Source organism: Phacochoerus africanus, chromosome 11 (assembly GCF_016906955.1).
Source record: "Phacochoerus africanus isolate WHEZ1 chromosome 11, ROS_Pafr_v1, whole genome shotgun sequence".
NCBI classification, from domain to species: Eukaryota; Metazoa; Chordata; class Mammalia; order Artiodactyla; family Suidae; genus Phacochoerus; species Phacochoerus africanus.
The window spans coordinates 38,890,770-38,902,149 of record NC_062554.1 but is presented as its reverse complement, the minus strand read 5'-3'; the positions used below and the strand labels follow the sequence as shown (position 1 = coordinate 38,902,149).

The window sequence follows — 11,380 nt, the reverse complement described above, 5'->3', positions numbered from 1 at the left end:
TAGAATCATGTTTTGGTAGATGCTGTGTTCAGCAAAGAAAAAAGATTTTTAATCTCTGTACAGCTTTTTCTTCTTGACTTCTCTAAGGACTGAACTCTTGGTCTATTTGTGTGTGTGTGTTTTAGGACCATACCTGCAGCATATGGAAGTTCCCAGGCTGGGGGTTGAATCAGACCTGCAGCTGCCAGCCTATGCCACAGTCACAGCAACACATGATCAGGGCTGCAACTGTGACCTGTGCCACAGCCCATGGTAATGCTGGATCCTTGACCCACTGAGAGAGGCCGGAGATGGAACCTGCATCCCCATGGATACTAGTCAGGTTTGTTACCCCTCAGCCACAATGGGAACTCCTGGTCTAACTATTCTTAAGTAGTTTTAGTCTTGTGTGTCTGGATTAATTAATCTTCACTATGCTTTCTGGGAAATACATTTCATAATTTATATTAATAGCTAAATACATTTCTTGACACACCATCAGTATTTATCATATCAAAATAAGATTTACCTTCTCAAAGTATTGAAGAAGTCTTTAATCTCATAAAGTTATTATGCATTGATTTGGGGGTGTGTGTGCTGTATTTAAGAATTCCCAGCTTGGGGAAGAGTCAGAACAGCTGCCACAGACGCCAGTCTTTATGGGCAGTACCATTTTATTGGTAGCCATCCTATGAAGGCAGCAGGTAATTTTAATTGAGATAGGAACTAATGAAACAGGTTTAAAGCTGACTAATTTGGCACTTACTTTGTCTAATCTAATGATTTAAAATGAATGACTATTTAAGATGACCAAGTGACCAACCTCTAGCAACAAAGAAATGAGAACTCAGTGTCAGACGGGAGAAATGGAGGAGTGACAGATGTAATGAGTTGATTCTGAGCAGATCTTCCTTCTGACTTGGTTTAAAACTGTTAAACCTAATATACGGCACAAATGAAACTTTCCACAGAAAAGAAACTCATGGATTTGGAGAAAAGACTTGTGGTTGCCGAGGGGGAGGGGGTGGGATGGACTGGGAATCTGGGGTTAATAGATGCAAACTATTGCATTTGGAGTGGATAAGCAATGAGATCCTGCTGTATAGCACAGGGAACTATATCCAGTCACTTGTGATGGAACATGATGGAGGATAATGAGAGAAAAAGAAGGTATGTATATATGTGTGACTGGGTCACTTTGCTGTGCAGTAGAAATTGACAGAACACTGTAAATCAACTATAATGGAAAAATAAAAATCATAAAAATAATTCGAATGGTAAAAAAAAAAATTCCGGACAGGAGTATGCAATTAACTAAGCTAACTCACCTTGCTATGCCCTGGTTTTCTCAAGTGGAGGAAAAAATCTGATCTTTTTGGCTTTGGTTCTAGAGCATGCAGTGCACCCTCTCACTGGAGCTACTTGAAATGCAAAATTCCTCTAAAGGAAAGAGGAGGCAAATACTGCATAGATATATATATTTTTAAAAAAACAAATATTCACTATACTACATACAGATCATTTATAATAATCTTGCAAAGTTATGTCATTTGTTTGTTCATTTATTTAACTTGTTCATTGTCAATTTAATTTCCTTATTGTCATCAATGGCTAAAACATAGGCCTCACAAGAACCAGAATTTGCCTTTCTGGCTCAGTGCTTTATCTCCCACCCCATTTATATCAGATACTGGTAAATCAACAGTTAATTGATCAATATATATTTGCTGAATTACTTGGCTGACTGATTAATAAAATATTCTGTAATGTGTGAGAAAAAATGTTAAACCTTAGTTGTTAAATCTTCTCGTCATGTAGTCTCAGTGTTTTAATTTTTCTCTAAAGTAATTTACTATGTGGGAAAAGTCTGAAAGAGAATGGACGTGTGTACATGTATAACTGAATCATTCTGTTGTACAGGAGAAATGATACAATGTTGTAAATCAACTACACTTCAATAAAACTTTAAAAAATGAAAAAAGTAATCTACTATTAGTATTTTTTAAAATTGATGTAGAGTTGATTTACAATGCTTCAGATATACAGCAAAGTGATTCAGCTATATAAATGTATATTTATGAATGTATTGAATATATATGAATATGTATTCTTTTTCAGATTCTTTTCCATTATAGGTTATTGTAAGATATTGACTATCGTTCCCTGTGCTATACAGTACGTCCTTGTTGTTTGATCTATTTTATACATAGTAGTATGTATCTGGTAGTCCCAAAATTCCAATTTATTCCTCATCCCCTTTCCTCTTTGGTAACTATAAGTTTGTTTTCTATGTCTGTGAGACTATTAGTATTTTGATTGGATTTAGAGGTAAATCCTCAGCCACATATGAACATGTTTTAACGAGGACAAAGACCTGCAGGACTGAAAATGTTGAATACGAGATGGTCGCTGAATTAAATACTTCATTATCATTTATCCACCACTATAATATTTAAATTCAAGTTTTAAGTCTTGTCTGCCTTCCTTGCATTGCTTGGGAGACTCAGTAACAGTTTTTACATTAAAAAACCCTTCTGTTACTCATCTTGAAGGGCAATAATGAAAAGTATCCATCTGAGAAACAGCTTTAATTGCAGACCGTGGGTTTGTAATCTGAAATTTGCAGTATTAATTTTTTTTTTTTTTTTAGCTCACACTGAATCCATGTGATGGTTGCATTTCTCTTAGTGTTCAAATCCACCCTGAAACTTCAGTTTCAGATAACTGCCTCTTCGAAATGTTCCAACCAGGGCCTCCAAAGTGAATTCTGTATGTGCCATAGGGCCTATATTTCATATATTCTCATTCCAGATCTCCAAGTATTTTGCAAATATATCCATCCTCTTTTGTGTGACCTGGTAACAAAACAATTTTAGATAAATTAGACAGCCTGATAGATTATTTTTCTAGAATTTTACATTTATAGAAAGAGGTTCAGTCAATATCTTTAAATGAATATTATATGTGGTCTAATCTTCTAGTCACAGTGAAAATGTCAGCATGTCTTTCTCCTATTAGTTCATTATATTATATATCCCAAATTATAGTATACATTTATCTGATTTATATGTGAATCTCATAGGTATTTTCAAATAATTCTCTTATCAGCTTCATTGATATACTTAACAACTTTTAATAATGCAGATTGAAATGAGTCCATTTTTCTTTCTAGATCTATAAATAAAACAAAAAGAAATGTAGTTATTTCTATAAAAAGGCCATCTACATTAACATACCACTATATATAAAATAGATAATCAACAAAGCAAAGGGAGCCACACTCAATATTTTGTAATAACTTATGGGGGAAAAGAACCTGACAAAGAAAACAACACTGTGCTGTGCACCTGAAACTAACCTAACCGTGTAAATCAACTATACTTCAATCAAAAAGACAATCCACAGGAGTTCCCATCATGGCTCAGAGATTAGCACAAACCTGACTAGGATCCTCGAGGATGCAGGTTTGATTCCTGGCCTCACTTAGTTAAGGGTTTAGGATCCGGCATTGCTGTGAGCTGTGGTGTAGGTCGTAGACAAGGCTTAGATCTTGCATTGCTGTGACTGTGGCACAGGCTGGCAGCTGTAGCTCCAATTCGACCCGTAGCCTGGGAATTTCCATATGCCACAGGTGCAGCCCTAAAAAGCAAAAAACAAAAACCAAAAAGCCACAGAATGAGGAAAAATAATCTCAGAATAAAGAATTCCTACACATTAAAATTAGGCAATTAAACATTGGCACTGCTGGTGGCAGTATATATTATATGATCACTTTGGAACTCTGGTTGATAGCAGATACTAAGGTTGAGCGTATCCATACTTTCAGACCCAGAAGTTCCAGTCCTAAGTAAATACCTGGCTAGGTGCACAGGACTATTTGTAATAACTCCAAGCTGGAAAATGCCCACATGCCTATCAGTATAGGAAGAATGAATGAACTGTGAGGTATCTGCACAATGGAGTATTTTACAACAAAGAGAATCAACAAACTACAACTACCTGCAACAATATGGATACATCTCACAAATCTGAGCAATGAAAGTAATTCGTATTTTATGATTTTGGCGATAACTTTAAATAAAGTGGACTGGGGTCCAGGGCTGGAGTTGGTGCTCAGTTACTTCTCCAGGATGCTAGTTTCTGATCTTGATCTCAACATGCTTAGGTCACTGCTCTGCATCAGAACACTAAAGATGCTTAGAGTTTTCTCTTTGCTAATTATACGTTACAAAACATGAGTGCCGGTCATTTGGAACCAACATATTTGTTGGTGTTCGGTGAACCCACGTTCTAGTTACTGTTTGTCTTCTTCCAGCTGGTGAATAGGGGCACGCTTGAGTCTCAGGTCCTGCTTTCTAAGATTAATATCTGACCTGCCTGAAGGCAGTAGGATTAATACTAAATTCTAAGATCTACCATCTTTTGGTAAAGCTTTTAAATAAGTGACTGATGATGTAACCTGTTTATACCACCATGAATTTCCAATCCTTTGTTCTGCTGACATGTTAAACTATACATGTGGCCCCAAAGACACAATAAAAATTTCCAAGTTATAGAGCAACATCCAATCTTCATGCAGTAGACCATACAGGCATCTCACCTTATCTTCACCCCCAAGCTGATCTCTTGGTTTTCTTGGAATTTGTTGCTCTGCAGCGAGGATGCTTTTCAGGAAATGGTCCATGTTGGTAAAAAGTAGAAGGTCTTTGTTTTTCTTAATATACTGTAGAAAGTGTGGAGGAAAAATGATAATATACTTAATACCCCTGCTCTCATGTCTTTCAAGTACTCTTAAATCTTCTTAGCCAGTACCTGTATACTGTATACAGTATATTCAGTTTTGCTTTTATTTTTTTATTTTTTTTTCTCTTTTTGTCTTTTGTTGTTGTTGTTGTTGTTATTGCTATTTCTTGGGCTGCTCCCACGGCATATGGAGGTTCCCAGGCTAGGGGTTGAATCGGAGCTGTAGCCACCGGCCTATGCCAGAGCCACAGCAACGCGGGATCCGAGCCGCGTCTGCAACCTACACCACAGCTCACGGCAATGCCGGATCGTTAACCCACTGAGCAAGGGCAGGGACCAAACCCACAACCTCATGGTTCCTAGTCGGATTCGTTAACCACTGCACCATGACGGGAACTCCCAGTTTTGCTTTTAAAACAAAATGAGGAGTTCCCCTTGTGGCTCAGTGTTAAGGACCCAACATAATGTCCATGAGGAGCAGGTTCGATCCCTGGCCTCACTCAAGAGGTTAGGGATCAAGGATCTGGCGTTACTGCAAGTTTCAGTATAGGTCACAGAAGCAGCTCAGATTCATTGTTGCTGTGGTTGTGGTGTAGGCTGGCAGCTGCAGCTCTGATTTGACCCCTAGCCTGGGAACGTCCCTTTGCTACAGATGTGGCCGTAAAAAATAAAATGAGACCTTTTCATAGGTGGTGGCTGGCAGAGTATGAACATCCCAGCTCCACAATTATATCTGTCTTGGAAAAGTTGGCTTGAATACTTCTAAGCCTCAGTTTTCTCATCTGTAAGTTAGGAATAAAAGAAGCATCTAGCTTTTAAGGGCCTGGGGAAGATTAAATGAGATAATGCGTGAAAAACTCTCGGCAGAATAACGGGCGCATAGCAAGTGTATAATGTTTACTATTATTTGCCTTCTAGTTAGCACTGGCAGGTTGGAATGTCCCAGTACACAGCACCAGGGTCCATATAAGTCTATTCATTTGCATAATAAATACACTGAAAGCCTGCTCTGAGCCTGGCACATGGGCTACATCAGGAAAAGCAAAACAGGCCAACAGCTCTGCCCTCATGGAGCTTACATTCTAGCGTAGCAAGAAAAGTTGTAAGCAAAAGTCAAGTACATGAAGACATGATGCAGGGCAAAGACAAGAAGAGCCGAGTAAGGAAAAGCCAATCAACTAGGTAAAGAGGCTTGCAGATGAAGACCGGCTGGCTGGTCAGGCCGGTCTTTGAGAAGGTGACACGTGAACAGACGTGAAGGGAACCAGGCATAGACCAGGGTTCTCAACCTCAGCACTGCTGACATTTGGGGACGGCTGCTTTTTTGTTGTGGGGCTGTCCTACACATTGTAGGATGTTTAGCGCCATCCCTGGCCTCTACCGCCTGGTTGACAGTAGCACCTCCCTCCTCTGAGTCAGACAATCAAAAGTGTCTCTAGACATTGCCAAACGTCCTGTTGGGGACAGAACTGTTCCTGGTTGAGAATTACTGCCTTAGAGGAAGGAGCGTGGCAGCCAGGGGGAACCCTTAAGAGGGGTGCGTCCCTGGCGTGTCTGAAGAACAGCAGAGAGGGAAGTGTGGTTGGAGGTGAGTGAATGAGGGCAAGAGTGGCAGATGAGGGGATGAGACAGAGGGGGCCTTGGCTTCTTTGGCTTTTACGCCAGTGAAATGAGGAGCATAGCAGGACTTGGAGCAGTCCTGATGCTTTTTCAAAGGATGACTGTGGTGCTGTGCTGAGAACAGGCTAAAGAGAGGCAAGCTGGGACTCAGCAGAGTGGTTAGGAAGTTGGAGACTAGCCCAGACAAGAGATGCCTTGAACCAGGCGGGTGGCAGCACAGGTGATAACAAATGATCAATTATGGATATATTTGAAGGTAGAGTTTATGAAGGAGCCATGAAAGAAGTTTCTGAAGAATTTCCTGATGGATTGGTTGAGGGATGTATGTAACACACAGAGAGGTTTCAAGGAAGACTTTGGCCTGAAAAATCGGAAAATTACAGTTGCCATCAATGGAGATGGGGAAGGTTTCAAGTGGAGCAGGTTTGGAAAGAAGATTGGTTCAGGGCTTGCTGAGTTTGAGACACTTATTAGACATCCAAGTGGAGACGGCTAGTAAGCAGCTGAATATAAGGTTTGAGTTAGAGAGTTGGGCTGCGGCTGGAGATGAAAATTTGAGAGTTGCTGACATACAGATGTCATTGAAAGCCGGACGATTGGGTGGGATCCCCAAGGGGAAGGAATAGAGAAGAGAAGAGGACAGGAGGGAATCCTGTCCCTCTGACATTCAGAGGTCAGGGAGAAGAGGAGGGATCAGCAAAGGAGGTGGAGGAGGAACAGTCAGAGAGGAAAACCAGAGGAAGCGAGTAAAGAAGGTGGCTCAAGGAGGAGAAAATGATCAGGTGGGTCAAATGCTGCTGTTCGGTGAGGACTAAGAGTTGACCATTCTCCGAGATTTGTAGGAGCTGGAGTGTAACAATTCTGTGATCTGGATACCCAATGTCACCCACACCATCAACAGCTACAAAATACATCTGACTCAGTACCTAATGGAGATTTGATTACAGAGAGATGGGTATGGACTATTTCCTTAGGAGTCGGGTCATCTAGACTCAAGTCTCAGATCCACCACTACAAAGAGCTGTACGATTTGGGGCAAATTGCTTCATCTCCCCTTAAATACAAAATATGACTAAAATTATGTATGCTACATATTTTGAAGGATTGCTGAGTGGATCAAATGAGATGAATACACACACAACCTGGAATTTATGAAGTTTTATAAACTTAATGCAAAGAAGATATGTTCTTGATGATAACTCAAGAATGAATTGACCTTTAATAGAATATGGTATTTTTAGGATCATAGGTTTAAATTTTATATTTTAATAGTTAAAAAACTGAGATGATATTTTTCTTCTTTTTTTATTTTTTAGGCTGTACTCATGACAAATGGAAGTTCCTGGGCCAGGGATTGAATCTGAGTTGTGGCTGTGATCTGCACTGCAGCTGCAGCAATCTCAGATCCTTTAACCCATTGTACTGGGCTAGGGATTGAACCCATGCCTCTGCAGTGACCTGGGCTGTTGCAGTTGGATTCTTAACCCACTGTGCCACTATAAAGTTATTAAGAATTTTATAATATTCCTATAAAAGTGCTTTAAACACCGCAGTATTAAGAATGCTATCATCAAACTTGTACAGAAAACAGCACACAGTAAGTTTGGGTAGATAGGCTACCACTTGAGCATCTAAATTTAGTCTCTAAGTCACAGTGAGTTTTATAGAGGGAATTCTGCTTACTTATTGATAATATGTTAGTGGGACATGAATTAAGTTAACCGTGGAGCCCTATTCGCAATCCCTACAAGCCAGGTCCTCACTCTCTGCCCTGTAGATTATAGGATTTTTAAAATATTCTCATATGTGGTTTGAGAAGCAGCCTGAGTGTCAAGGCTTGTACCACCTAGGGAGGCCAGAAATATCTGAATAGGTCATATACACACCGAGGCATTAACTGTACAAAGGAGTCAATTTTAATCAAAACCATGTTCTGCATAAGGTAAAGTCAGTGACCTCTTTTTTTTGTTTTGGCCACACCAGTGGTGGCTCCCAGAAGTACCCCGGCCAAGGATTGAACCCTTGCCACAGCAGTAACCAGAGCCACAGCCGTGACAATGCTGAGTCCTTGACCTGCTAGGCCGCCAGGGAATTCCAATTTGTGCTGCCCTCTTTTTCATTTATTTATTTTTTGCCTGTGGAAGGTCCCGGGCCAGGGATCAAACCTGCACCACGGCATCGGTTACCTCCTCTGATGACTCTGGCATCAAGTGAGACTCATGCTTCCTTTCAATGAGTTTAGAGAGAAGATCTCTTCCTCTTTCAGAGATGGGCTGCTCTTCCAGCAGAACAGCACTGATGCTTTGGTCAAGTTTACTGTCCCAGGAAACTGCTGACATGCGCAGAGTGATGGCGAAGGCCTCCCTGAAATAGGCCTTCAACCCCTGGTCAAGGAAAAGGTGAAGCAGGCAGGTCAATAATGGTTTCTCGGCAACTGCTATTTAGGCTTTAAAATCACAGTTGAGAGAAAAATGGGGCTCTCACCATGGGTTATCATCTTTATAGGCTCTCACCATGGGTTACTGTCATCACTTGTAATTCTTGTGAGGTTTTTAGTGTTGACCATGAGATATCCACAGAAAGCCAGGACGCTGTTCTCACAGAAAAACGACTTCTCTCTAGAATTTTTATTTTATTTTATTTTATTTATTTTATTTTATTTTAGTCTTTTTGCCTTTTCTAGGGCCACTCCTGCGGCACATGGAGGTTCCCAGCCTGGGGGTCAAATCGGAGCCGTAGCCACCGGCCTACACCAGAGCCATCGCAATGTGGGATTGGAGCCGTGTCTGCAACCTACACCATAGTTCACGGCAACGCCGGATCCTTAACCCACTGAGCAAGGGCCAGGATCGAACCTGCAAATCCTTAACCCACTGAGCAAGGGCCGGGATCGAACCTGCAACCTCATGGTTCCTAGTCAGATTCGTTAACCACTGCGCCACGATGGGAACTCCTCTAGAATTTTTAGAGAGGTGCATTTGTCCTATACTGCCATGGGAAATTTGACGGGGAAAATCTTGGCCAGGCTCTAAGGACCCAAAGGCCACAGTGGGACTGAAGTAGATTTGAACTGTTGCAATGCTGATGGCATTTACTCTGCTGGGGAATGGGGAGTGAGGCACAGAAAAATTATACTTGGAGCTGGCAAGAAGTAAGGTACTTATTTAGCAAGGATTGTTTGGGGTCTGAAATGTTTGCATAGTTTTAAGGAGGAACAACCTTGAGACACAAGATTGCAGTTAGCAGAAGCAAAAAGCCCCATGCACATTACAAGTACCTTGTAAAATGACCTCAGAAAGGCAGGGCTGGAGTCCTGGTGGAGGTCCTTGGCTGCGATGTGGGCCAGGCAGTGGATCAACAGCAGAACGAAGCTTCCCACTGATGCCAAACACTCTCTCGCAACAAACAGCGTGTTCTCAGCACGCTGGGTGGAGAAAATACCCAAACACGGAGATGTCAACCTTAGGGAACGTTTCCACTGCCTCTCTTCTTTTTCTAGTTTTCTATGATCTAAAACAACGTCTGGAATCATAAAGGCAGATTCCCTGGGCTTAATGGAAATTTACTGAAGGGAAGATGCCGACGTCGAGGGAGACACTTTTGTTTCAGTTCAGCTCTCCGAATAAATCATTTTCTCCACTGTCTCCCCAGTTTTTGCTACCCCTGGCTTACAGAGAATAAACTATTGGAAATGAAGAGAAAAACTAGGCATGTATCTGTTGTTTTTTTTTTTTTTAATTTTTTTGTCGATATTCTTCAATTACTATTTCCTTACTCAGTAATTCCCAAACTTTAGTGCGAATGAGAATCACATGAATCAAGTGGAAGTGATTCTATTCTTGGGGCCCATCCCAGAATTTCTGGCTCTAAGGGCCAGTTCCATTTTTACCACCCCCGCGCCCCTGCCCGGTTGTTGATGCAGGAGGTCCAAGGACCGCCGTTTGAGAAGCACTGCCTTAGAGGGCTCTCAGTCTTCCTTTGTCTTTCATGCCTTTACTGTAATCAGCTTCTCAAATCTCCTGTCTTGCCTAATTGATTTGAAATAACTCCTTGTTCATTCTCTTAAGAGGCAATAGGTTGGCATGGGAAAGCCTTGGGTAACTGGGAATCAGACAGTCTGAGATCAGTTTCTGGAATCAGTCGTAGGTGGCAGCACAGACTACTGGCTCAAAAATGAGGTTGGTGTCAAATACACCTGGACTTGAGTTTCAGCTCTTGATATGCTGTGATCTGGAGCCAGTGACTTGGCCCCTTTGGTCCTCAGTTTCCTAAAATGGAAACCGCGAAGGTACCCACCTCTTGGGGTCGGGCTGCTCTAAGTTATAAATGAGATAATGCATGTCAGGCATATGGCCAAGTGCCTGGCATACAGCACTCAAGGAATCCCGAGTTTGCTTCCCCAGCAGTAAAATGGGATTAAATTCTAGCCCACTTCATAGGCTGCTTTGAGGATCAAGTGAAAGAATGTCTGGAGAATATATATGAGTAATTTTTGGTCTTTTTCGATGGGCTACCAACCTACTAGTCAGGTTTAAGCCATCTCCTAGTCTTCTAACATTGGTTAGTAGTTCCTCTCTCATAATCATTGCTTACCAAGGTATTGTCATAGTGTTTCAGGTCCATGTACACCAGCAGAGAGTCCCACCAAGACCTTGCTACTCTACGTATTTGAGAAACTGCCAGGACAGGAACAATTAGACCCCTCTCTGCAGAAAGATGCTGACTGTACAGGATTTCCTGAGCTGGAACCATGACTCTTTCAGGAAACACCAGTCTGGAACCACCAGCTTTGATAATGACAGAGATTCACTGATGGGCACAAAGCCATTATGATTCTCTGGGCATGAGCCAGGACACAGTCATTTCACTAATTAGAGAAAGCTCTTACATGGGGACATTTATTATGTCTTGGCTCAATGACTGATTACCCAGAGGGAATAAAATATGTGAGGGCTTGAGGCAGAAAAACATTTTATGGCATTTGTTCCTTTTGCTTCTGTCTCTCCTTACTAGACCCTAGAATTCTACAAACCCACAT

The 11,380-nt window shown here is 41.4% G+C and overlaps 1 protein-coding gene across 8 annotated transcripts in view; it reads right to left on the bottom strand.

The window, feature by feature from the left end:
• Window positions 1-2,169: 2,169 nt before the first annotated feature.
• Window positions 2,170-11,380, bottom strand: part of LOC125111508 (uncharacterized) — a 29,052-nt gene continuing 19,841 nt past the window's right edge. For 5 of the 8 annotated variants that reach the window (XM_047753461.1, XM_047753464.1, XM_047753467.1 and 2 more), the window contains 3 exons: window positions 9,620-9,766; window positions 8,529-8,726; window positions 3,622-4,702 (listed from right to left, as the gene is read on the bottom strand). In XM_047753461.1, the coding sequence (XP_047609417.1) occupies window positions 4,490-4,702; window positions 8,529-8,726; window positions 9,620-9,766 (558 nt within the window). In that variant the 3' untranslated portion in view covers window positions 3,622-4,489. The other 3 variants (XM_047753465.1, XM_047753466.1, XR_007130871.1) reach the window with 3 other exon arrangements.